Source organism: Canis lupus, chromosome 1 (genome assembly GCF_003254725.2).
Source record: "Canis lupus dingo isolate Sandy chromosome 1, ASM325472v2, whole genome shotgun sequence".
Lineage (NCBI taxonomy): Eukaryota > Metazoa > Chordata > Mammalia > Carnivora > Canidae > Canis > Canis lupus.
In genome coordinates this window covers 17,040,001-17,065,069 of record NC_064243.1, presented here as the reverse complement: position 1 = coordinate 17,065,069, position 25,069 = coordinate 17,040,001, and the positions used below count along the sequence as shown (strand labels likewise).

Here is a 25,069-nt window from a genome sequence, read left to right as displayed (position 1 = left end):
CACCTGCCCACCTAATAGCCTACTATTGAGTGGAAGTCTTCCAATAACATAAACAGTTGATTAACATATTTTGTATGTTGTGTGTATTATATATCATATCCTTATCATGTAAGCTAGAGAAAAAATGTTAAAATCACAAGGAAGATAAATTACTTTGCAGTACTGTAAAAAATCCTCATGTACGTGGACCCGTGCAGTTCAAACCATGTTGTTCAAGGTATACTTTTTTCTATTCAAACAGTAAGTACTGCCCCATTAAACTGCTTTATCTTCTTGTAAATAACCTCAACTTATATAGTAGAGAATTAGAGTTTTAAGATATGTTGTAGTTCCTTTGAATTACAAAAAAGGAAGGAAAGTCAGATTCTTTTATACCACAAAGAATCCTGGTCTGACCCTATACTAGTATATCCCCCCAAATCTGGAGAATGGGTGTTATTGCCACAAATTCAGAGTGTCTCAGAGAAGCTAATGGGATATTCTCTTTAGTGCTGTGAAAATGCTGTAGCACTGTCTCAGGAAGCAGGGCGTATTCACAGCATTATAACAGGTACAGTGAAGCTAAACACCTTCAGGGAGTACAGTTAGGCACGAGTCATATGAATTTAAAACTATTGGTACCACACAAGTATCAAGGAAGAGAATATCTACAACAAAAATACCATGCTTTTTCTCAAAATGGAATAGAGGCAAGAAGTCGAAGCAGGTACCTAGAGAGAAATGTGGAAGTAAATACAGTGTATGTGTATGAACATATATACATGTGTGTGTGTATAAGTTATAGATAAGGTCTTTACCCAGTGTGATTCCCCAGTGATGGAGTCTCCCATTTCAGTAATTGCAAAATATGGATGCATTTTCACTTGGGGCAGTAGTGTGTACTAGCTCCCACTTTCTGGAACTTCTGTGTCTAGAGTGGGTGAGAAGCCCCAGCCAGGGGAAATGGGTGAGTGCAAATACTCAGAGCTAGTCAGTGGCCAGGAAGGGAGAGGGGTGGGACAGCCGCCAGCAGCCCTCACAGAGCTCCCCCAGCCGGACCTCCCCACCACACAGGTGCATCACCAAGGGAATGCTTCCCCTCTCCAGGAAACAGGTCTGAGCAAGGTCGGTATTGAAATGGTGGCATTTGTTGTTGCTGTTACTCTTACCACGTTTTCCATGGCCTTTGCATTTCGAGAATTCTGTTGTAAAGAACACTCTGCAGTTCATAAAATCTCTTGAATCATTTCGATAATCTAACCTGCTAGCAACAAAGCCTTTTCACTTGCCAATATTTCCGTGACTGTTTTATATATTTAGAGAGGTATTATAAACAAGCAATGCCCAGCAGGGCAGAGTAAATAATTTTTTGTGAATTTTATGTGTATCACAAAGGGTATTTGTTGATATACCTTGACAAGAGATCATGTGAAAGCTATTTTCAGGTTTTTTTCCTTTTTTTTTTTTTAGGTTTTCTTTGACTTACGTTGCTGTTTTTCCCCATTATCAAATAGCATAACAATATTGCTGTAGATAAAAGAGGGGCTATAGAGGCAGCTGTAGATCCCCTCGAATCCTAACATGATGGTCAGGCACTTCTGATAGGTTAAGTAGTGAGCTCCTAGGTCCAGCAATGTATGCAGCTTCCCAATGATTTCACTTACCTATGTCCTAGATTGTTATGAGAATTGAATGAGATGTTGCATTTACATGTATTTAAAGTACTCAGTTCATGACTTGGCCTATAGTAGAATGGGGTCCCTATCTCAGTTGCGCGTGGAAACGCAGATGTTATGATTCACTGCCTGGGATTAATGACCATGTAGGGAAAGCAAATAGAAGACCTGAGTTCAAAGGAACCAGTGATTAGTGTAGACATCAACGGGATCTTCTAATGCATGAAGGTGCAGATGACTTTTCCTTGTTGTAGCTTGTTTTAACCCTGGCTGTATGCGTTGTTAGAAGAGGAATTTTTTTTTTTTTTTTTAATGATGCTGGCCTCATCAAAGCTGCCTGTGATGTTCTTATTTTGTGATTATAATAAACATTTTGTGGGAAAACATTTGTATTTTTAGTCCTTTCAGAAGGAAAGTTGGACAGATTTTCAAGCAAGTTTCTGGTTTTCCATAGTTTAGTTGCTCAGAAATTTAAAACCTTAATTTTGGGGGCTTGATTTAAATGCTAAAAGAAAAAAAATGTTTTAAAAGTGTTACGCCTCTTGTTATAAAAGGTCATTTTAAATCTTAGCCAGCGTCTGTATTTTGAGAATTTCTTTAACTGACTTTAGTACAAATTAGACATTTTAGAAGGTAGTAGATACTTGTTGCATGAATGGCTAACTAGAATTGGAATACGTTGTATCTCGTGCTGTGTTAGGTTTGCTTTGGGAGTGGACACAGTAAGTCTTCACTTTGTATTTACCTTAAGTTATCAGTTTTTGAGTTTTAAAAATATGCCATGATTACTGTTTATATCTAAGGGGATAAAAAAAAATGTGTTTTCAGGTTTTAGTGTGTTTCAGTTTTTCCTGATTAGTGAAGTGTAGAGCCTTTTCCAGAGAGCGTTTCTGTCTTTATATGTGACTAGATTTTAAGCTTTATAAGGTTTCAGTTTAATATTGAAATTTATGTATCTGAATTTGAGTTCATTGGTTATCTTATAAATTCTATAAACTCTAGCTCATCCATTGAAAGATGATTTCAAGGGGAAGAGAAACAATTAATTGCTGTGGTCATTCTTTTGCATTTCTGTATTTTAGATTTCAGGTAACTGAAGTGACTGGGAAAAGAAAGAAAGAAGCTGGATTAGTCTGATTAATTTTAATATTCTGAAGAAAGTTTTTTATGAGTTATGGGAACTGGCTACCGTTGAGACAGATACCTGTAAACTTGTAATTACACATTAAAGCTGACTTGCTAATGTAATTTGTAAGATGACCTCCTCTAATGCCCCTCCTCTGCACTGAACAAAATGTAAAAGTAACAAAATTGGAAGTCGGCCTGAAGCCGACATTCTCTTGACCTCATGTTTTGGGATGACCCTGACAACGTAGTGGTACATACTGTTTTTATTTTCCAGGGCAAGGGGTTTTTACATTAAACGTTTAACTTTCAAGTTTGATGTTTCCTTGGGTTTAGAATCTGTGCTAGCAGTATTTGAAATTAGCGATGTGCAATTATTTTGGGGTTTAACCACGCTTCTTTGCATATTAGAAACAACTTCGTAGGACCAACCCTGTTTCCCCCTCTGGTTTATCTAGAAGACTTGCACTATCTGCCAGATGCTGCTTCCTAACCAGTGCAGTTATGCATCTCACCAGAGAATCCATCAGCACAAATCTCCCTACACCTGCCCCGAGTGCGGGGCCATCTGCAGGTCGGTGCACTTCCAGAGCCACGTCACCAAGAACTGTCTGCACTACACGCGGAGAGTTGGTTTTCGGTCAGTATATTGTTCGCTTAAACGTGCAAGTAAAGCCTGTTCTCTCGTAAACCGCACAGCGTTTCGCGCGGTCTGTGCACACCGTTTTCAGGGTCATACAGTGATACCTCAATTAACAGATCCTTTGGGAACCGAGTTCATTTGCGGTAGAGTTGGTCTGTGTGAGCCCTTGTGGTGTTGGCCCTCTGGTCCCTACAGAGCTGAGGGTAAACGGAGCCCGTCATCCTCCAGGACTGTGCATGCAGCCACGTTCGGCTTTGATGAACCACTAGAGCCTTTTCTTTCTGCACCCTTTCCAGCACCCTTCTCTTGTCACGCTCTCTGCATTTTAACTCCTATAAGAACACCGTGCATCTCTGTACCCCTTAATATGTCTCCTCTGATCCAAACAGAAAAGGTGCATGGTCCCTTCCTTTTACTTCTTCCTGTCGAAGGATTGGGTGTTTGTCTTTTCCTAACATCGCTCTTTGTGGAAGAACCTTCCACCTCAGATAACCTTCCTCTATCCCTTCTTCCCCATTACCCAGGTCCGGGCATTTCCCTCGTCTCTGTACATCTTAGCTATGGCCCCTCTCACTGCCCACCCAAGAATCTCAGATAACGTCTTCTACAACATCTGGCGAATCTAATGTTCATTTAGCTATCATTGAGTGATAATGTATTTGAACTTGGCCTTCTACTTTGTGACCTTCTGAAATGTATTCCTGTGCCTTTTATATTTTGACTCCACGGAGGTCAGCCAAGAAATTATGTCGTTGATACACAGTGTCTTTGTTAATAGAGGTATTACTGTACTGTGTGTTTATCTTAAAATTAAGTGTTTGGTTGCCTGTAACTTGAATGTTAGCCTGTTAATACAGTGATGTCTTCTAGTTATACAGTTATGATATTTTATAAAAATGAAGTCTAGTTGGCATAATTGGATGCTTTTATTTCAGTTAAATTTAGGTGACAGCATCATCAACTCCTTGGTGGCTCTGTCCATTTTTCTAACACTTAGAGAGACTTCATTCACATTTTTATCTCATGCCTCCAAACCTGTGATGGGCAAATGCTTAATGCGTGGGGATCCACCCTAGTAGGAAATGTTTGGTTTGGAGATTAAGGAGCTAGAGTTTTTTGCCACTAGTTTTGTGGTAATTCATGTATTCTTTCCTATGCCATGGTGCCTCTGTCTGTAAAATTGGTGTGGTGCCTGGGATGTTACAGAGTAAAACAGGATGATCAAAACGCATGCTCTGTGTGCAGAGGAAAGCCACACATTGAAGGTGCCCTCCTTCCACAAAACCCATATACCACCGATACGTTGGTTCTTATCCCATGTTTTGAAACTGTTATTACTGGGTTCTTTGTTTAATAATGGAAAGCAGTTCTGAAACATTTTCTCTTGTGCTCTTCTTTTAACAGATGCCAAACTTTGCTCAAATGTTTATTTTTTGAGTATAATGAAAGTAAACTTAGGCTGGAATGAATAAAGGAGGCAGGACTTCTGCAATTCTCGCTATTCCTGGTGTCTTTCCTAAATTAAAACAAGCTCTACAGTCAAGCTAAAAGTAATCAACGCCGTTGGAAAAGCTTATCCCTCCCCCCCCCCCCCCACAAAGTTACTTAAATTTGGCATTTGGAATTTAAAAAATTTGTGTTTAGTATAGTTTTTTTTTTTTTTCTTGGAGTTGAGGCTTAGAAGAGCTGTAAAAATACTACTATGTGTGCATTCTGCTTAGTTCATGTTTACCTCTTTAGGTGGGAGAAAAAAATGTTTGACCTTAATTTTCAAATAATGATCCAGCCTAATACTTGACAGGGACTTAGTAGTCCCTTGGCCTTGTTATTCCTACCATGCTCCTTTTTGGCTCTATATTTAATCAATTTCAACTTGTTGTTTTCTTTGGCCAGAGAAGTCTCTCTAACATAGTTCCCATGCCTTACTTGTTTCTTATGACTCATCGTGCTTTGTTCTTTCTCCTCTTGATCAAGAGCATCTCCCAGATACCGAAGGGGTCACTCGTAGCTCCTGGTTGATTTGGTAAATGTCATATGTTTCTATGAATTTTCCTACTTCTTGATCGATTAGATCTGCATTTAGAAAGGGGGGGGGGGTATATAGGGTTGCATACTATAAACATTAAAAAAATACATATTTTTTTAACATGAAGAGAAACTTGATTGGTACCCAGAACACAAAGGACCTCAGGTACACGAGATATTTATTAATAGACAGGATTTTAGTAGCATTAAGATATCATATGAACCCTTCAAATTCTGTCATCTTATATATTTATCTTGTTTCCAGGCTTTGTCGGCCTCTGTTGTCCCTGAACCTTTTTCTTCCACCTGTGAGCAGATATTTAACACTCTCTCTTTTCTTAACTGGTTTTTAAATTCTCTGCTTTCTGTCCTCAACGCTAAGGAGGGTTTTCCCTTGGCTTCCATGGTGCTCTCTGGGCCACACCTTTGCCACCTCCTCCTTCAGCTACTGTCTCAATGCTTTCACTTCCTGTTTATTTTCCTTGAGATTAAATCTTCCTCCCAGTCCAGGCGACTCGAGAGAATTAGTTCTTTGTTTCTTTTTGCCCTACCTAGGTCTTTGCCCTTTGAACACCACCTTTCTGCCCTTGATGAGAAAATTTTCCTGTTGATGATGCTGGTGGAGAGGGTCCTTCTGTTTCGTTAGTAATCCATTTTTGTCTTCTGTGATCTTCCTCTTACGGAGCAATCATAGGCCTGTGGGGTTGGGAAGGACTAAAAAGTGACTGAGTTTGGCTCTTCTCCTTTTACAAACGAGAAACTGACCCAGGGAGGATCAGTAACGTGTTTAAGACAACACAAGTTCATATTAACCCAAAATAATTTCAGTGTGCTTGGGTGGCTTTATCACCTAAAATAATAGTTCAAGTAGGTAAGATAGAAGGGCTTTCCTTATTCTGTTACTGTTAGTGTTTTTAATGTATATGCTGCTGAACATTATGTCTTAAGTCATTTAAAAAGTTAATGCACGAATTATGATTTTTATGGAATGCTTGCAAAGCTTAACATGCATGCTCTATGGAACCCTTACACTTTGGAGAATGCCCCTCCTGTGTGACTTTGGAAGCATCTCCATGAATTTGGAAGGGAGGTTCTAGGAACCAAAGTACCTTAAATTCATGCAGAAGTAATGGAGCACTGCCTGCTGGAAGGCAGGCTCTGTCTGCAGTGTCCCTTCCCATGTCAGCTCCCACCTTCATATCCAGGAGTATGTCTGCTTAGGTGCATGAAAGATTTACCTCCACAGACTCTTAGGAATCTACAGAGACCGCCCTCAGGTAGTTTTCAGGTGTGAACAAGAAACAACAAACAAGGTCATCAAACGGATGTGTTACCAGTGTTGCTGAGAATCCCTACATGAGAAAGAGGAGATTTGGGGAGCATTGCATCTAAGTGTCAGAGCTTGTTTCTGAAGGACTAGATTTGGTTAGCTCATGAACTAATCAAATTATTACACATTCAAGAAGTAAAGAAGTTAACTGGAAAGACTATTTAGTGATGTTGATTTTCAGAAGTTATTCATGTTATTTCTTAAATGTAAGTGTACTTGAGCTTATTTTCCGGGAGACAGTCTAGGTAGTTAACCTTCTCTACTCTCTAGGCCCCCTTAACTCCAGGTACATTGACCACATCAGTGTGTCCAAGGAGACCGTGGCCATGGCTTCGAAGCCATACTGATTTGTTCTCACATGTAGATTGAGATAGGGAAGATTTCTTCCATTGAAAATGCCATTGGTTAGAGGGTGTGGTGAGGAACCTCAGAGCCTGGGGTTAGAATCCAGCACTTGGGAGTGTTCTCCAGAGTCACAAGCCATAGAGTCTTGCCGAGTTCCCTGGCCTTGACACAGCTCCCACAATCCATTGGTCTCCCCACCATCTGGAACCTGGCAGCTTTAAAGATGCCCAAGAAGTACACCATTTTAGTTTTGGTTTTCTTCTTCATGATCTTCCTTCTTAAATATATAAAAATAATTTAATCTGTTATAAATAGAAAAAAAAAAGACCTACTTCCTAGAGGCCATTGAAACATGCTCATTCTACGTGACTTTTACGGTTACGGTGCACGTGCGTGAGGGCCCCGTGCTGACGACCGCGTGTTTGTTTTCCTGGCAGGTGTGTCCATTGCAATGTCGTGTACTCTGACGTGGCCGCTCTGAAGTCTCACATCCAGGGCTCTCACTGTGAAGTCTTCTACAAGTGTCCTATTTGTCCCATGGCGTTTAAGTCTGCCCCAAGCACACATTCCCATGCCTACACACAGCATCCTGGCGTCAAGATAGGAGAGCCAAAGTAAGTCCTGCTGCCTTCTGACTTTTATGCCACTGCTTTGTTAGTGATTTAGAGGAGGGAGTAGTTCTGTGGAATAAAACTGAAGATAAAAAGAATTATGCCACCACGCAGACTTTGATGTTCCATGAAGTACAGCTGCTAGCTCATCACTACCTAAACTGTTCGATCTTTGCAGGTGAAGCCTCTGTCCAAAAATGTCACTTATTATTTATGCTCTTATCTTCAGTTTTTATGAAGCGAGTGAATATTTATCAATTTCTGTTCTTTTTCTTAAGATGATTTTAACAAAAAAGTTCTAGGAGAACTGTAAAATACTGTCATCTTTTTTTTTTTTTTTAATATGGTTTCTTATAGGATACGCTTTTCGTCATAGCCTTAATACTAAGTCAGTTTAAAACACTGGTTACTGAATTTAACTTCCTAGCCAGTATAAGTCCTTGATTAGCAAGGGCAGATTTCATTTTTGTCTTATTCTTGTTCTTAATTTTGTCAATTTCTCCTTTGTCGAGTCTTTAATAATGAAGTGGTACTTGAGCAGACAGGGCTGGCTGCCTGCGTTACAGGCAGCTTAGCAGAGAAGTGGGAGCATGGGCTTTGGGTTCCAAGTCCCACCATCCACCCACCGGCTGTGAGGTCTGGGACCATCATGTGCTCTGTTTCAAGATCATCCTCCCCACCCCCCGCATAAAGTGAGAGTAGTCCTTATGTCCCAGGCTTTGTGAGGCTAAAGGAGGTGACAATGAAAATGTGTCTGGTGCACAGAGGGGGTCAGTACCTCTGGTCCTTTCCATACTTCCTCTTTGTTGTGTACCCAGTACAGGATTAGGTACTCGTGGTTAAGCTCATTTCATTCCCATATTATTTATGGCAATGTGGAATTTGGTTGTTGTGTGAGGTTAGATTTCCTGCCCAAAGCTATTGGTTGTTTGCCCATAATCCCATAATCAAGGAAGTATCAGAGGGAAGACATGTAGATGGCCCATGTTATATATATATCTGGCTTTTGTGGTAACATTTAGTTTGGGGAAATAGTAATGACTGAACACTATAGGTGTGACCCTGTTTACTGAAAAAACAAGGCTAAAATGGGATTCTGTTCTAGAAAGACCTTAACTGTGAACTCTGGATCCTCAAAATGAAACACAGTGCAGGTTAGGTCACCCCATATGTAACTTGGTATCTTGACCTTGAAGATGGACTTCAGTCAATTCTAAGGTCTTCACTATTCAAGGTAGTAGACAAGACTTCTAGACCCCAAAGCAGTATCTTGCCTCTAGTTAGTACAGTTTTTAATTTGGTTCTTTACTTACATACATACATACATACATACATACATAAATAAATAAATAAATAAAACTTTACTGAAATCTGGAATAGTAGGTGTTACCTGGGAATGAATACAGGGCAGCAAATGATTAAGACCGTAAAACATTATTTTCCTGGTTTGAATAACACATAGGAAAAATTATTCCAGTATTTTCCTAAAATTATTTTTACTGCAGTGATTCTTTAATAAATACCACCTTTGAAGATACTCATCAACTACTATGTTTTAAACTATAAAACTTAAAAAAAATATATAGGTGAAATACAACAAAACTGCCAAACCAGTGAACTTGAACTCAACTGTACTAATTCAGTGTGATGACGGTGCTTGGCTGAAGCGAGTCCTTCCTCACCTGCAGCCTGGCTGGGACACCAGGTGCTGCTTGTCCGGCTCCATGTGTCACGACTGTACTGCAGCGTGCCTTGGGATCGCTCTTCCCACCCCCTTTCCCTGTTCAGGTTCCCGTAAAGCCTGCCTTCCTGTGCTGTGCTGGCTTACACTTGATTCAGAAGCTTCCTTTTGACTCTGCTCTATTTTATGTTAGCCCCCCAAATCAGTAGCCCTGATGACAGTGGAGACGCAGGTATAGGAATCTCCTAGCAGAATTTGGTTAATAGGTGGTTATGCAAATAAATGCCTTATCATTATGCACATGATGTGTATTGATTTTTAAAGATGAATAGAAAAATAACCCTCTCCCATTTTCTGTAGAGACTACATGGAGGTCTAAAAATATAGCCATAAAGTCCCATAGTCCCAGCACCTCAAAATGAAAAAAAGCACAGCGCAAGATTTTACTTCCGTTTTTTTTTTTCTTTTAAAGATTTTTATTTAACATCTATGGTGTTTCTTAAGTGCCAGGCACTGTTGCAGTGCTGTGTTTCAGCATGTGGTCAGGCTTGTTACCCTGCTGTCTTAAAATGGTGAACATTCTTTAATCTTTTCTGGGTAATCCCAGATCATTTTAAACACCCATTCCTGGATTTTGAGGTGATGGAGGTTTGTGTCTATTTTCATCTTTTCCTTGACAATTGATGAACAGCAGGTGTTTTTGCTGTTTTGTGCCTGCCTTTTATTTGCCACTCTAAATGCATATAAATGGAAAAGAGAGAACTCCAGAGTCTAGAATTATATAAGACACACAGTTTTTGAACCTGCCTCTAAGAAGTAAAGTGTGTACAGAATTACAACGGCGGCACAGTGAAGGGCTTTGGAGTCACATGAAGATGAGGTTGAAAGGTTGAACCATGGCCCTGGGTTCTGTGCAACTTGAAGTAGAGTCTCTCGTTTCTGAGCCTGGCTGTGAAATGGTTCACCTTCTGGAGATGTGCGGCTTGTTCAGGACAGTGCTTGGCACTTAGCTGGATTCAGTCAGTGGTAACAAAGGTTTGTGGCAGTGATTTCAGAGCTTAGAATCTTTGATTCCATTCTTTTTTACGTTTGTTTCAAGGGTTGCACACTATTCTGGAGAGGTTAGGTGACTTTAAGTTGGACCTGAGTGTGGGTATTTGTTTGTAGCTTTCTTCTTTCTTTCTTTTATTATTTTTACTAAGTAGGCTCTTGTATTCAGGCTTTTAAATTGGGCACAACATGGAGCCTAACACGGGACTTGAACTCATGATCTTGAGATCAAGACCTGAGCTGAGATCAAGAGTCAGATGCTCAACTGACTGAGCCACCCAGATACCCTGGTCTTAGCTTTCTATCCACTGCCCCCCTTTTTCTTTTTAACCTCTTCCCCTCCCCTCTTCTCTCTAGTCCCCTCCTCATCCCATTTCCCCTCTCCCCTTAGTCTGCGTATCTAACCATTCCCTCAGTCTTGCAACTAGGGTAGGATTCAATCAAATGTACAGGTTTGGCTTTCAGAATTCTTTACAACTCGACAGGACCTCCCCCAGTGTTCCCACAGCCTGGGGATCCAGCCACACCGTGTTTCTCTCTGTTCTCTTGCCACACCGTGCCCGAGCCTTTCCTGCACGTCTTCCGTCCCCTGCCTGGATGCTTCTTGTGGTTTTCTTCCCTTGTAGTCAGGGACTTTGCTCCATCTTCATGTTCTATCTCTTATGTCTGTGAGGTTCATTTATTCAGGCTTTGTTTTCTTTGTTTTTTTAACATGAGCACCGTTTTAACATTTCTCAATAGTTTCTATCCTACAGAAAAATTGAGAGAGACTCTGACATCCCTTCACCCAGATTCCCCAGTTGTCTCTATTCCTGACATTTCCTCCCACTGTTTCTTTCTCTGTCTCTCCTTTTCTCTTTCATGTTTAGGAATCATGGGGCAGCACGACATAAATATTAGAGTATGTTCTGTTTCTCCTCCCAAAAAGGTCACCCACGTACGTCACCCCCATTCACCCCTCCCAGGCAGAAGTTGGTGCTGATTACCTTACTGCCCAATGGGTAGGGTCCCATTAAAATTTTTCTAAGAGGTGAAAAAGTGGTTTTGTTTTGTTTTTTTTTTCCTTTCGGATTCAAAGTCCTATCCAGGAGCAGGTTTGCATTTAATCATCCTGTCTCATCAGGGTTCTTTCGCCTGGAACAGTTGCTGGCTCTTCCCCCGCCTCCGCCTCTTATGTCTTTGGCCATCCGAAAGAGGCTACCGGCCCCTCGTTCTCAGGGTGACCCTCATCTGTCACTGCTTTCTCGTAGCTGGACACAGGACATGCACTCTTGGCAGGAGGCTCCTCGTGTCCCATCAGGGACACGTAGTGCCTACCTGAGCTTCTAATGGCAATGCTGACCTCCACCATGTAGACAGACTGGTGTCGGCCAGGCCTCTCCGCTATGAAGCCACCCCCTCCCCCTTTATATTCATTAGCAGTTGGCGGGGCGGTGTTCCAATCTCATACCAGCAAACTGTTCTCAGAAAAATGCTTGAGTAAATAGTTTATCTCCTTTTTTATACTTAATTTGTTAGTCAGTGGAAAGCAAAAGGAAAAAAAAAAAAATCAAAGCAAACAAAACCCCTCCCCAAAGGAATGTAGCATGAATAAAATGGGCCAAGCCATTTTTCATGAAATAGTTATTTCTAAATATGTAAGCATAGAAGCCTGAGAAAAATTCTTAGCCTAGTTAGTAAATCTTTGTTGTTTTCCTGAGGCTGTTCTTTTTTTCTTATTGCTCTCTGCTAATTACAGAAAAATCAAGAACTATGGACAAGCAAAACAGTAAGAATACTTGTAGGATCATCCGGCAGTGACGATGACAGTTGTGTGAGCTTCTGTATCTTTTCTCACCTTGAAAAAAATGTGGACGTATCGTATTTACTGTCTTTTCCCCTGTTGTTTTAATTTCCACGAGACTCTTTCCATTCATTGGTGCTTATCTGTAGCATAATTTGTTTAAAAAAAAAGACATAGTTGCGCTTACTTAACGACTCCTATTACTGGATGTTTGGGCTATTTTCAATTCGAAGCTATTTATAATAGTGAACAAATGGACATCCTTGTCACACTTGGTACAGTTAATGATGATGCATCCTCTGGGTGCCTCCTCTGAGCTAGCCATACAGGGAAGTCCTCCAAAATACCCTTCGTGCCCAAGCGTGCTTGTGATCGGCGCTACATTACCAATATGTCAAGACCTTGTAAAAACATGTGCTGTTTGGTCCAATTAAACATATAATTTTATGTGGAAAAAGGAAAAGAAAGCTAAATCTGTGAGTTTTTGACCGAGAGCTACAAAGTGAGAAGTGCTTTCTTGAAAAGACTCTGGGAAGAAAGACCTGCAATTTCAGGAGGCATTCCTTTCTTTGGCTTTGCTGTGCAAATAGCAAATGGAATCTCAGCTCTGCTTTTTTCCATCTGTGACTTGTCCCTTCAGTCTGTGTTTCTCTGCCATTTTCCTGAGCTGCTCCCTAGGATTCTTTATGTGGGTTCTTAGCTGTTCTTCAGGGGGAGGCACAGGTGTCCCTAGGCCTCCCTGGAGGATAGTCACAGAAGGAAGGGGACCTACTATGGCATATTGAGCAACCAGGGAAGACCTTGTAGGTGGAGGTCAGTCCCAGGGACTCTCCCTGCTGCCTGGGCTTCAATGGAAGGTGTTGATGGCTGGATAGAAGAGATTATGTGCAAAAGGCTCAGGTCTCCTGAGTTAGTTTAGAAAGCTGCCTAGCAGCAATGGCAGGTACAAAAATGATCTGTAGTAGACAGTGTACACCCATTTTAAGCATTTTAAGCACAATAGACATTCAAGTATTTAAGCAACAGTGCTGTGAATTTTTCTTTTTTTCTCTTCTTTCTTTTTTTTGGGGGGTGGGGGTGTAGAATTGTTTACTGGTGTATGGCTTTCCGTATTGAGGACATATGAGAAATACTGCAGTTTAAGTGTAAAGTCGCTCCTAACTTAGAAAACTTGGGACAAGTAAGAGGTTGTGCAGGAGTCAGAGCTGAACAGGCCCACTTAGTTCATTAGCAGATTCTTTTGCAAGTTCGGGGACCACTGTCCAGCTGCAGTCCTTGTTTGCTCTTTTAAAGAATACTTAAAAAAGAAAGAAAGAAATCAAGAGCGCTTTTGCTCTCTGTTACAGTAACCAGTGAAGATCTTGCACAAACAAGTGTCAGTGATAGATCTATAAGTGGTAAAATGGTCATTAATTTAGACTTCAATGCAAATGTGGTGGAATGCATCTTTACTCAAAATGTTAAGGTGGATTGGCACTCAAGTGATGCCATTTGCCTCCCAAAGTTTATTTCAAAGCTAAACTGTTTTTATTTTTTATTATTATTTTTTTAACCATGTTTATGTGTCCTCCTTGCTTCTGCCGCCTGAATTCTTGAGATGCGATGTAAAAGTAGCGGTTCCTTTGGCTTCAGACATGAGGGCTGACTGACATTTCCACGCACTTCTTCTGTTTTAGAATAATATATAAGTGTTCCATGTGCGACACTGTATTTACCCTGCAAACCCTGCTGTATCGCCACTTTGACCAACACATCGAAAACCAGAAGGTGTCTGTTTTCAAGTGTCCAGACTGTTCTCTTTTATATGCACAGAAGCAACTCATGATGGATCATATCAAGGTGTGTGCGCATCTCTTGTGTCCTTTAAGTAAATCTCAGAGCCATTCATTGATCACAAGTCAAGGCCGAGCTGCGGATGAGGAGAAAGCATGCATGCTGTCAAGGGAAGGGATGGAAGCTGGTTGTTGGTACAGAGCAATTTACTGCCATCATATGCTCACTTGACTGGTGCTTTTTATTCCTGAGCCCTGATGTGCATACCGTGAAAATCAATGTAGAGCAACAAATGAATGCCCTTATTCCAAAAGAAAAAGAAAGTGGTAGGGTTCTTTTTTTTGTACATGTGAAAATGACGACTGTGAAGTTTACTTTTTTTGAGCAGTCCATGTTGTATAGGATTTAGAAATAGCCAGCCAACTCTGATGAATTATGTTTTAATTCCTTGTAAATATCAGTGTATTTAGAAAAATGAAGGCTTTCCCTTGAAATTATTTAAGTGGCTAAATTTACTTTATAATTGATGTCCCTAGATCCCCCCCCCCCCCCCCCCCGTCTTTTCTTCCTATCAAGGTTGCATGTAAATTGACAGTAAAATGTGCTGGCTACAGCACAGTGTCTGGTCCCTGGCATGTGTTCAGTTAGTGAAATGAGTAAATGTCCAGTTTGGATAACCCTCGCCCTCCAGCCCCCAAAAGGAGCACCTAACTCTCTTTACAGCCTTGTAAGCTCATGAAGGACAGTGCTTAGTCCTAGCCTCCTAAGTGCCCACTGTGAAAGGTTAAGCAATTTTATTCCTTTGTGATTAAGAGGTAATATCCATCAGCTCTCAGCTTAAAAAGACTTGACTTTTTTAAAAAGAGAAAGCACCAGTGGGCCCGATATCATGAACTCCATCTTTCTTTCTTGTAGTTCTTCTCTTTTTTAATAAAGGATCTAAGAAAGGTCAATTTCAACAGCAAATCAGGTCTCTGAATTAGTCTAGTCTCATCTTAGTTAAAAATGAATAGACTGTTAATCCTTGAAATTTCCTGTGTTAAACATATGTGAGCTCACGTAGCACAGCTACCTATTGCAGAGTACCTGATGTCTGCTCATTGGAGGGTCTGCTCATTGGTGGCCGGGCTGAGGTAGTGGCTCTGTGGCATTACTAGGATGAATCATTGCATGAGAGATACACTTCATCATTATCGCTTGAAGTACAGTAAAATCCTCTTAAGATATTTTAAAGGTTTTCACTAACACTATAAAACTATCCGGACAACAAATACTTCTTTAGTGAACAATCAGGAAAAAAAGAAGAAAAAAACCAACCCTAATACCGCTCATAAAAATGTAGTGACTTTGGAATTAGACCCAAATATTTTAACATATTTCATACAGGGGGGAAAAGAGAAAAGAAAAAAAAGTTACTTCTTAAGAGGCTTTTAAGGTATTTGCTTTCTGGAACTCCTTTTTACACCTGGAAGTGGGGTCATCGACCTTGTGGTTAGGGTCTTCCTTGTGTTAATAGTGAATTTGGAGGAATACAAGGTTCCAAGAATAGAGACTGAAGAGGAGTGGCAAAATCATGTGGCCACAGGACGAAAGAATTGTTTTTATTCATCTGAACCTTTATGAGACTACTGATACAAAAAACAGTGGGAATATTCACTTACGTTCTCATTTCACGTATGTTCTATACATTTAAAATTTCCTGCCTTTACGTGTTTGGGAGATGGGTAAGAGTAAAGATAACGTTTTAGGAGCACCCTATTTTTGTTTTTATTTTTAAGATCTGTACTAGTTCTTGTGAGTTTTATTTATATGACCTAATACCTGTGCTTCCCAAGGAGAAAGTTAGGATAAAGCAGGGCAAGGAACAGTGTTTCCCTCCCATACATATTCATTTAAAGGTAGATCATTATTTGTCTAATTTAATCCAATTTGTATCATTTCTTCTGCCAAAATGCAGGTTTATTCACTGTGTAGGATCCCTATATGCATGTTGGCATTTACATTTAAAGCAGAGCTTCAAGTTACAAACGTTTAAATTATTTGTTGTTACAGGACCTAAGGAAAAATCAGTTCTAGAAGAATTAAGAAGAATTAAGTTGTATTTCTTTTATTTAAAAAAAGATCTTTGTTTTTAATAAACGATGTTATTTTTACTTCATGATGTGAAGATGGAACGAGCAAATTAGAAATTCCCATTTTAGCATATGTGGCCTTCTTGTCAAGGCAGAGAACTTTTTTGCTGCCTTTGTGTTGCACTATAAGGTCATCCCACAGAAGAATAATCCATTACTCTCTCCTCAACTTTTTAGTTAGTAAAAATGTATTTGCCGAAAACATAGGAAAAGTTTACTAAGAGATTTTGGGTTTTGTTTTCTTTGGGTTTTAAATGGTTAAAAAGGTTAAAACTTGGCTTCTGTTTTGAAAAAGGCCGTTTGAAACCCAAAAGCCTCTGCCCTGCAAGGTGGCAGAGAATCCCGCGTGTGGCGTTTTGGCTGTCACACGATCACATCTTGCCAAAGAACATTAGACATTCTCCCAGGCCCTTCTTAAAAGACCATTTTAAGGATCTTCTGGGTAGAAGTGACCGTGACTGAGAAGGTATGATGGGGAGAGTACCATGAGGGAACCACTTCTGACTCACTTAGGAAAGAATACTCACTTAGGAAAGAATATGGAATCGAGACCTCTTCAGTGTGAATCTATGGGATTCACATAGAGCCCTTGAGGAAATGTGCCTTTCCGTAGGTTGTAGGTTCAGGACTAAGCCTGAAGTCTGACCCCATGAGAAGGCTTTGTTCAAAGATAAATTCTACATCGAGGCACAGACTCCTTGCTTCCTCCCCCGCTGCCCCCTTTTTTGACTCTGCTTCTAGAACACAAAGCAAAGCACGCTGACCTTTAGAATCAGATGGCACCAATTTTGCCCCAGTAGAATTTGGAATCCTGTAAGCTTAAGTGGGACAGCTATTGTGGCTGTTACGTTTATGATGATAAACGGTTGAATTAGCTATAAGAGGCTTTTTGAGTATCTACTGTGTACAGTCCATAAGCCTGGGTGGCATTGGTAAGAAGGGCTAGACTGGGATAGGATGTAGGGATATTGATAATTGATATCACCCCCCAAAAACCCAACAAAAACCCAAACTTTTGCAAGTATCCCAAGAACATGGAAGGTACGAAAGGGAGGGATAAAGCTTGGCTCTTGTGTCAGGTGTTTGTCAGAGGTGATTGGCTGGGGGTCTTGAATACCTACTTGTGCATCAGCCTAGTCACACGTTTCTGGGGAGCTGGAAAGAAAGAGTTTTCTTTCCCAGAAAGAGTCTGTTACAGAGAGGACTCACTCCTTCACTGGGGAAGGATAGACAGCCAGGAATAATTTGGACTCCATACAGAAGGCGTCTCCCCCTCCCCCTTTTAAGAATTTAAAAATGGCACAAGCAAATAAGCTTTCAGAAGTTCTTTGAAACCAGAAACAGATAATTTAGAGCAACGGTAAAGGATAATTCCCCTCTATCTTTTTTTAAGTGTATATTTTGCTTAGGTTTTCTTCTTGCTCTAATAAGCAATGTCTCTGAATGAAAATAAAATCATACTGGAATATCTGTAAAGTGTTAAGATAGTCCACATGTGCTTCTCTCAGTGGTAACCATTTGTGATAGATATATTTCTTTTCTTTTTGTAACATAGTCTATGCATGGAACATTGAAAAGTATTGAAGGGCCTCCCAACTTGGGTATAAACTTGCCTTTGAGCATTAAGCCTGCAACTCAAAATTCAGCAAATCAAAACAAAGAGGATACCAGATCCATGAACGGGAAAGAGAAATTGGAAAAGAAATCTCCATCACCTGTGAAAAAATCCATGGAACCCAAGAAAGTGGCCAGTCCCGGGTGGACGTGTTGGGAGTGTGACCGCTTGTTCACGCAGAGGGATGTTTACATTTCTCACGTGAGGAAGGAGCACGGGAAGGTAAGAGCAGAGGGCCACCCCGTTAGTGCAAGGAAGAGCACAGGACTGGCGGACCTCCAGCTCTTGTGTGTTTGACTCAGCTCTGCCAGTAATTAACAAATAAAGAAGAAAGGAGGAGAAAAAAAAAGTGATGTTTCTGGAAACTGTTAGGAGTATTTGTATGACTTATGTGATTCTTTTCCTGAGTTTGGTAGTGGGAAGGATGCCTACCTCATCCTTCCTTAAACGATCCAGAAGAAGCTCTGTAACTCAGTCACTGAAAAATCTGAGTTGCAGTATTTATACAGACAAAAATCTTTCTCTTTTTAAAATAATAAGTACACATCAACTAATCGGGATTATTTTTTTACATGGCTATTATTAGACCTCATGAAAATAGCAAGACGATTTTGTAATATTATTTCGGCAGTCTCAAAGTTGGTTTGTTCCAGTCAGGATCCGGAAAGAATCTGCATCGCATTTGGCTTTTGTATAACTTAAATCTCTTACTCTATAGTAGCCTTCTCTCCATTTTATTTTATTTTTTAACTTGATATTGTTTTGTTTGGAAATAATTGGGTTACATGTCCTGTAGTTTGTCATCCACAGTTCTGGATGTGGGTAATTGCTTCCTTTTGACATTATTTAATTTGCTTCTCTTTATTTCATAATTCCTAGGAGTTTGATTAGATCCAGGTTGAATTTTTAGATACAAATAGGTGATATATCCTTTTTGTATTGCATTCTGAGGCACCTAATACCAGCTGTGTCTCTTCGGGCCACTTCGATCCGTCATTCAGTTCAGATACAGCATGCTTTCAGAAAGACCATCTTAATTGCTTTAACTTAAGGCAATAAAACTGAGTCGTTTTTCTTGGGGAATTTGTGTATAAAGTACCTAAGAATTGGCTTGTAATTAATAGACATCAGATCCTTGAAAAGTTTGTTAAATTAAGTGTTCTAAGCATTCCTTGATGATCTTGTTACTATTTATTTGAGTAACTTGTTTTACCTCACTGCCATCCAGAAGGTACGAACTTATCGTCGAGCATTGATCCCGATGCAAAAAGATGCTTTATTTGGTCTGACAACACTTAATTCAGTGTCTCTTCACGTAAAAATTACCTACAGAACACACGTGGCTCTAGTAGCACATTGTGTATGTGATCATCTCAATTTTAGGCTCCCCAAGGGGGCCATGGCGTCTTACAGTAGTCATTGCAAATATTGGGTGGTTCTTAAGGGGCAGTACTTGGTTAATCTACTATATAAATACATTACCTGTAGTTATCTTTCCAAGCCTCAGGTGGTGATTTTAGGAAAAGCCTTTTTTTCTTGGCACCCAAACTGGGTTTTACAAATGCTAAAACAGGAGCATACTTCAGTCTAGTTCCAGTGCTTTCATTTCTTACACATTTGAGGTTTTTGTAACCATCTTAGAACATATTAAAAATCTTTTTTTTTCTTCTTCTTCTTTTTTAACTATCTTTACCTTGCACATCCGACAGTGATTGGTCTAGAATATAAGATAAAGGGACAGCTCCAAGACAGATTTGGTGGAATGAAATGTAACACTCACACTATTTGCTTGAGGAGGGAAGCGTAAAGCCCCGCCCTGAGCCTGCCGAGCGTGCAGGTGGGCTGTGTGCAGCGCGTGTACTTCCATTAGAGGCGGCCATTCATCCAGAGGAAATGTTGGGCTTAGTAGGATTTTAGGATTAGCATTGAAGAAGTTGAGGCGCTGCCTTTTGGAATGAGGCAGATCAGATTAAATTGCAGTTGCAGTGCTGCTCACTCAGCCTCTGGAGGAGAACTAAAGGGAGGTGGAGAAGGGAAGGAAAGAAGTCTCTTCATAAAGCAGCGAAATGAACAGAGGGCTGAGCGTGCACCCGAAGCCCGTGTGTGTGCCCTTCTGACCTGGACGGGCACCCTGCGCTTGCAGACCACCCACCTGCAGGCTTCTCATCTCTTCCCATTCCTTTCTTCTTCCCTCCTGTTGAGAATTCTCTTCACCTCCTCCCTTCTGTTTAACCCCCAAACTTCGAATCTCCCACCCTCTGCCCATTTCTGTCCCTGCCTTTCTGATGGCCGAGCAGGCACTTGCTGGTGGCACTTCGGGGTCGTGTCCTCCTCCCTGGGCCACCTTGGAGTGTCCGCTCATCACGCCCCCCTCCTTACTGTCGGAGCAACTGGACATTTTGCGGTCGTTACCTTGACTGACCCCTCCACCCTTCCTCCCTGCAGCATTTCACACGATTGGCAGGTCTTCCTACAAAAGCATTTTCTACCCTAAGTGTTGAATATTGCTCACTCTCCTCAGTTTTCTCCCGACTGCTGGAGCAGCCATTGGGCTTGTGTTCTGGGAACAGTCTGCTCTGCCCGCCCCCCCCCCCCCCCCCCCCGTCTCTCTGGGAAACTTCAATTACTCTGTGGCTTCACTTCCCATATACATGTGCAGCTAACTTCCACATCTTTGTCTCTAGCTGTGGTTTCTTGCCTGCATTCCAGTCCACCAAACCCAGCCCCTTCTCAAGTGTTTCAGCTTCTCGGATAACTCACAGATGCTCTGGGGCTGTGTGATGGGGAGACCGGAGCCTGTCCCCAGCCTCTGCTGCCACCAAAAGCTTGGTGTCCGACCTGACTTGACGCCTCCTTCCTTCTCCCGAGCCTGCCCCCTCACCATGCATTTCATACCTTCTAGCCCACCTGTTTATCTTTGTTTAGGCAATTCTCCGTTTAGCTTGATGATTACTCTCATGTGCAGAGCTGCATCCCCACCAGCCTCGGTTGTTGGGCAGCTCCTGAGATTTCTCTGAACCCCCTTCCTCCAGCTAGCTGTATCTCACGTGGGGCATGCTGCACAAACGCTGCTATGCCACCTGCATGCATACATGCATGCATGTATGTATGTATGTATGTATTTATTTATTTATTTATAAGCTTTTACTTATTTGAGAGTGAATGCACATGGGGGGGGAGGGGAGATAATTTTGAGGATAATGTAACACATTCTGCCAACCGCAATACACCAGTTTGCTTTAGTGTTATTCCTACTAGTACAGTTATTCTGGAGAAAAGATGTGGAGTTAGGAGCAAGCCCACCTGGCATGAATTAAAAATTTATGTCAGGATAATTCACTGCTGTTTCTTTTAAAATGGCCTGTTTCGGTTTCAATAATTGTTTCTGATTTTTTTTTTCTGAATTCCCATCCAAAAAATTTTTACAAAAAAATATTTTGTATGGGGTTTTTCATCAAAACAAAGATCTTTTGTCTTCAAGATTCAGAAACATAGTTCCAGGGACACCTGGGTGGCTTAGTGGTTGAGCATTAGCCTTTGGCTCAGGGCGTGATTCTGGGGTCCTGGGATCAAGTCTCACATCAGGCTCCCTGCAGGGAACCTGTTTCTCCCCCTGCCTGTGTCTCTGCTTCTCTCTCTGTGTCTCTCATGAGTAAATAAAATATTTAAGACAAAAACAACAACAAAAACAAAACCCAAAAACATAGTTCCAGCTATGCTAGGTATTTATTTAGTAGCTTAGTGTCTTTATTTCTCTAATGCATGTATATATTTTTACGAATACAAATCCAGTATCCACTTTCAGTGGTTTTTGAGTTTTTTTTTTAAGTAATTTGTTGTAATCCAGTATTAAGTCAAATAATTAAAAAAATCTGGAGTAGGTAATCCACAAAAATTGATAGAGATGTAATAACTTAAAAATAATTTACCAGATCATTCTTTTTAGAGCAAAAGCAGCCGTGTTTACTTATTTATTTCTTAAGATTTTATTTATTGATCTATTTGAGAGAGAGCATGCAAGTAAGGGGAGGAGCGAGGGAGAGGGACAAACAGACCCCTCGCTGAGCGTGAGTGCAACATGGGGCTTGATCCCATGACCCTGAAATCATGACCTGAACCAAAACCAAGAGTCGGAGGCTTAAGTGACTGAGCCACCAGGAGCCCCAGAGCAGCCACATTTAGAAAGGATTGTTAACTTCCATACAGAGAAACCAGTATAAAATTGATAATTTCTAACGTTGATATTATTGTTCTGTTATGGGCAGGTTTTAGCTGTCTTTTTAAATCATAAAGCTCTTTGAGGACAAGTTCTAAATCTGTTTGTTATTGTAACTTCCGTGGTTTGTGATGTTGCCCATTTGGAAAGAGGATATTGTGTTAGCCACGTCTAGGTTTGGGCATTAAATAGTTTTTTGACCACAGACATCTTCTCATCTTTCCTGTGTCCCTACTCTCAAATACGAAAACAGGAAGATGAGCTTGTCAGTATCATTATCCTGACGATCGCATCCCAGCGGTGAGCCCTTTCCCACATAAATGTACAAATACAGAGAATTTTATGTACATTTTTATGGCTCATATACCTCCTGACATTCTTTCTCTGTTGCTTTAGGGGTCTTCTGGAACCTCAAAATAGGATCCCCTCAGTGAGATGGTATCTGAGGTCAGATCACACATTCTGTACTTTTGTAACCTTATAGTATATAAAAAAGTAAAAGTTGTCGGTACTTGTTCAGATCTTGAAAATTACAAGGTCTCGTCATTGAGATTTCCTTACTTCTTCTGTTGGTATATTCCTGGTTCATTCTGTGCTTTCCCCGCTCTAGCCCTACAGCCAACCATTTCTTCAAGGAGATTTGGTTTCTTTTCTTTTTTTTTAATAGTAGGCTCCATGCCCAATGTGGCGGTTCAACTCCTGACCCAACTGAGCCAGCCAGAGGCCTCTGGTTTCTTTACTGAGAACAAGAAGCGTATATTTTCAAGAGACTATCCACATGTGTATTTTGATGATCACTTGGCATGGGAAATTATAATTGGGAAAGAGAGGGTAGAAAAAAGCGGGAAGCCTCAGAGTGGCTTCTTCGTTATTTAATGTGAGCCAATAATGTACTTGGCAATTCGTGGATTTTTATCAAGTACTTCTGGAATTGTAATAAGCCAAAACTTGTAAAATATATCCAATTGTTGGAGGGAATACTTAGAAGACGTTTTATAGAATACGAAGGGAAAGGACAGGTAAAGCCCACTGTTGTCTGGGAAAGTATGTTTACATTTTTTTTCAAAAAAAATTTTTTTTTTAATTTTTATTTATTTATGATAGTCACACAGAGAGAGAGAGAGAGGCAGAGACACAGGCAGAGGGAGAAGCAGGCTCCATGCACCGGGAGCCTGACGTGGGATTCGATCCCGGGTCTCCAGGATCGCGCCCTGGGCCAAAGGCAGGCGCCAAACCGCTGCGCCACCCAGGGATCCCAGTATGTTTACATTTGACCAAGAGGAAGCTCCTCTGTTTTACTTCTTTTTTAAAAAAAGATTTTATTTATTCATGAGACACACACACACACAAGAGAGAGAGAGAGGCAGAGACACAGGCAGAGGGAGAAGCAGGCTCCATGCAGGGAGCCCGATGTGGGACTCGATCCTGGGTCTCCAGGATCACGCCCTGGGCTGAAGGGGGCACTAAACCGCTGAGCTACCTGGGCTTCCCTGTTTTGCTTCTTTAGGGAAAACAGAACCAGTATCATTAAGGGAGAAATGGATGCCAAAGAAAGAACTAGGCCCTGAGGAAAGGTCTGGCTCTTGTAAACAAGCTCTGCGTGGGGCTAAAGAAGCTTGCAGGTAGATTCTGAAAATGGCAGGCCATAGTTCATTCTACCTTATTGAGCCTAAGCATTTCAGAGACCAGATTGTTACGTAGCTATGTTCTGAGCACCAAGAAAAGGAACTCGTTGACGGCTAAGAAAAGGTGATTCCAGATATATCTTACTAATTTAACTTTCCTTTTGTTCCCAATGTACTTGGTGGAATAATCTCCACAGGGAGGGTAACCAGATTCCAGCACAGCTTGTGAGGGTCTCTCGCTTACCACTGTTTTACATAGTGTAGCACGAAAGGGCCTGGATAAAATACTGAATTTATAGCTGCCTCTAGGCTCACTGCTGTGTTGGGAGAAACCTTCTATTTCTGGATGAGATTTTACCTGGCATTTCTATCAGTGACCTGATTGTAGGGCAAGAAGCTGGGAGGGATTTTGCAAGGTAAATCCTAACAAGTAAAGAGCTCTTTATTTAGGTTTTAAAAAAATCAAGTACACGAATATTATGTGGGGCAGATAGGATTTAGCTACTGTATATATAAAATCATTCTGGCTTTTGACTTTTTTTTTTTTTTTTTTAAGATTTATTTGAGAGAGAGAACGCATGTGGGGAAGAAGGGGCAGAGGGAGAGGGAGACAGAATCTTAAGCAGGCTCTGGGGACCAACATGGGGCTTGGTCTCACAACCCAGAGATGATGACCCGAGCTGAGACAAAACCAAGAGTCTGACACTTAACTGACTATGCCACCCAGATGCCCTTTGCTTTGACTATCTTAATACAATCCATCCCTCTTTGCAGCTGCAGAGATACAGCGTTCATATTAAGGAAGGTAATGGCCTTTGATTTGGTACCATATTCTAGTTGGTGGTTCTCACTTGACTGTGCATCACGGTCTCCTAGAAGGCTTGGTAAAAGGCTGATTATTGGGCTACACCCCAATAGTTTCTGATTCAGTGGGTTTGGGATGGAACCTGATAATCTGCATCATGTAAGTCTACCCTTTGAGAACCCCCCTAGTCTATCCTGTGTGGCAGTAAAATCCCTTAAAGCCCATTGATTTATACAATAAAAATGTATTTCTTGCACATGCAGAGTTTGCTGTGAGTTCAGACGTTTCCACTCATAGTGGGGCAGCCGTTCTTCCACTGATGACTCAGTGATCAAGGCAGTTTCTTTCACCCCCACCATCTCCACGTAGGTGTCACTGCAAGGGGTTGGAGGAGGGGGGGAAGGCGGAGAATCCCACTGGCCTTTACACACCCTTGTTCTGGGTGTGTGATGCACAGTGCATCATTGGCCAAAATGAGTTGTGTGACCAGACCCAATTGTAGCAGACTGAGAAGTGTGTGCTCCTTTGTGCCCCAAAGGGGAGGGAAGGACAAGTAATGTTCATCACTCCTGCACAGTGGCTGCTGGTTGAATGAACTGGTGTGCTCAGATGTCCACTGCACCTACTTAAGACGGATACATACTGACCTTATTTC

At 41.2% G+C, this 25,069-nt stretch overlaps 1 protein-coding gene across 10 annotated transcripts in view; it reads left to right on the top strand.

Annotated features, from left to right (window-relative positions):
• The window catches only part of ZNF532 (zinc finger protein 532), a 107,342-nt gene that overhangs the window by 60,810 nt on the left and 21,463 nt on the right, over positions 1-25,069 (top strand). For 8 of the 10 annotated variants that reach the window (XM_035712419.2, XM_049111159.1, XM_049111028.1 and 5 more), the window contains 4 exons: positions 3,239-3,420; positions 7,561-7,737; positions 13,925-14,087; positions 17,709-17,990. The exons of 1 other annotated variant lie outside the window; for it this stretch is intronic. In XM_035712419.2, coding sequence (XP_035568312.2) covers positions 3,239-3,420; positions 7,561-7,737; positions 13,925-14,087; positions 17,709-17,990 — 804 coding nt within the window. The remainder of the gene's footprint in view (positions 1-3,238; positions 3,421-7,560; positions 7,738-13,924; positions 14,088-17,708; positions 17,991-25,069) is intronic. One more of the 10 variants, XM_049111115.1, reaches the window with a different exon arrangement.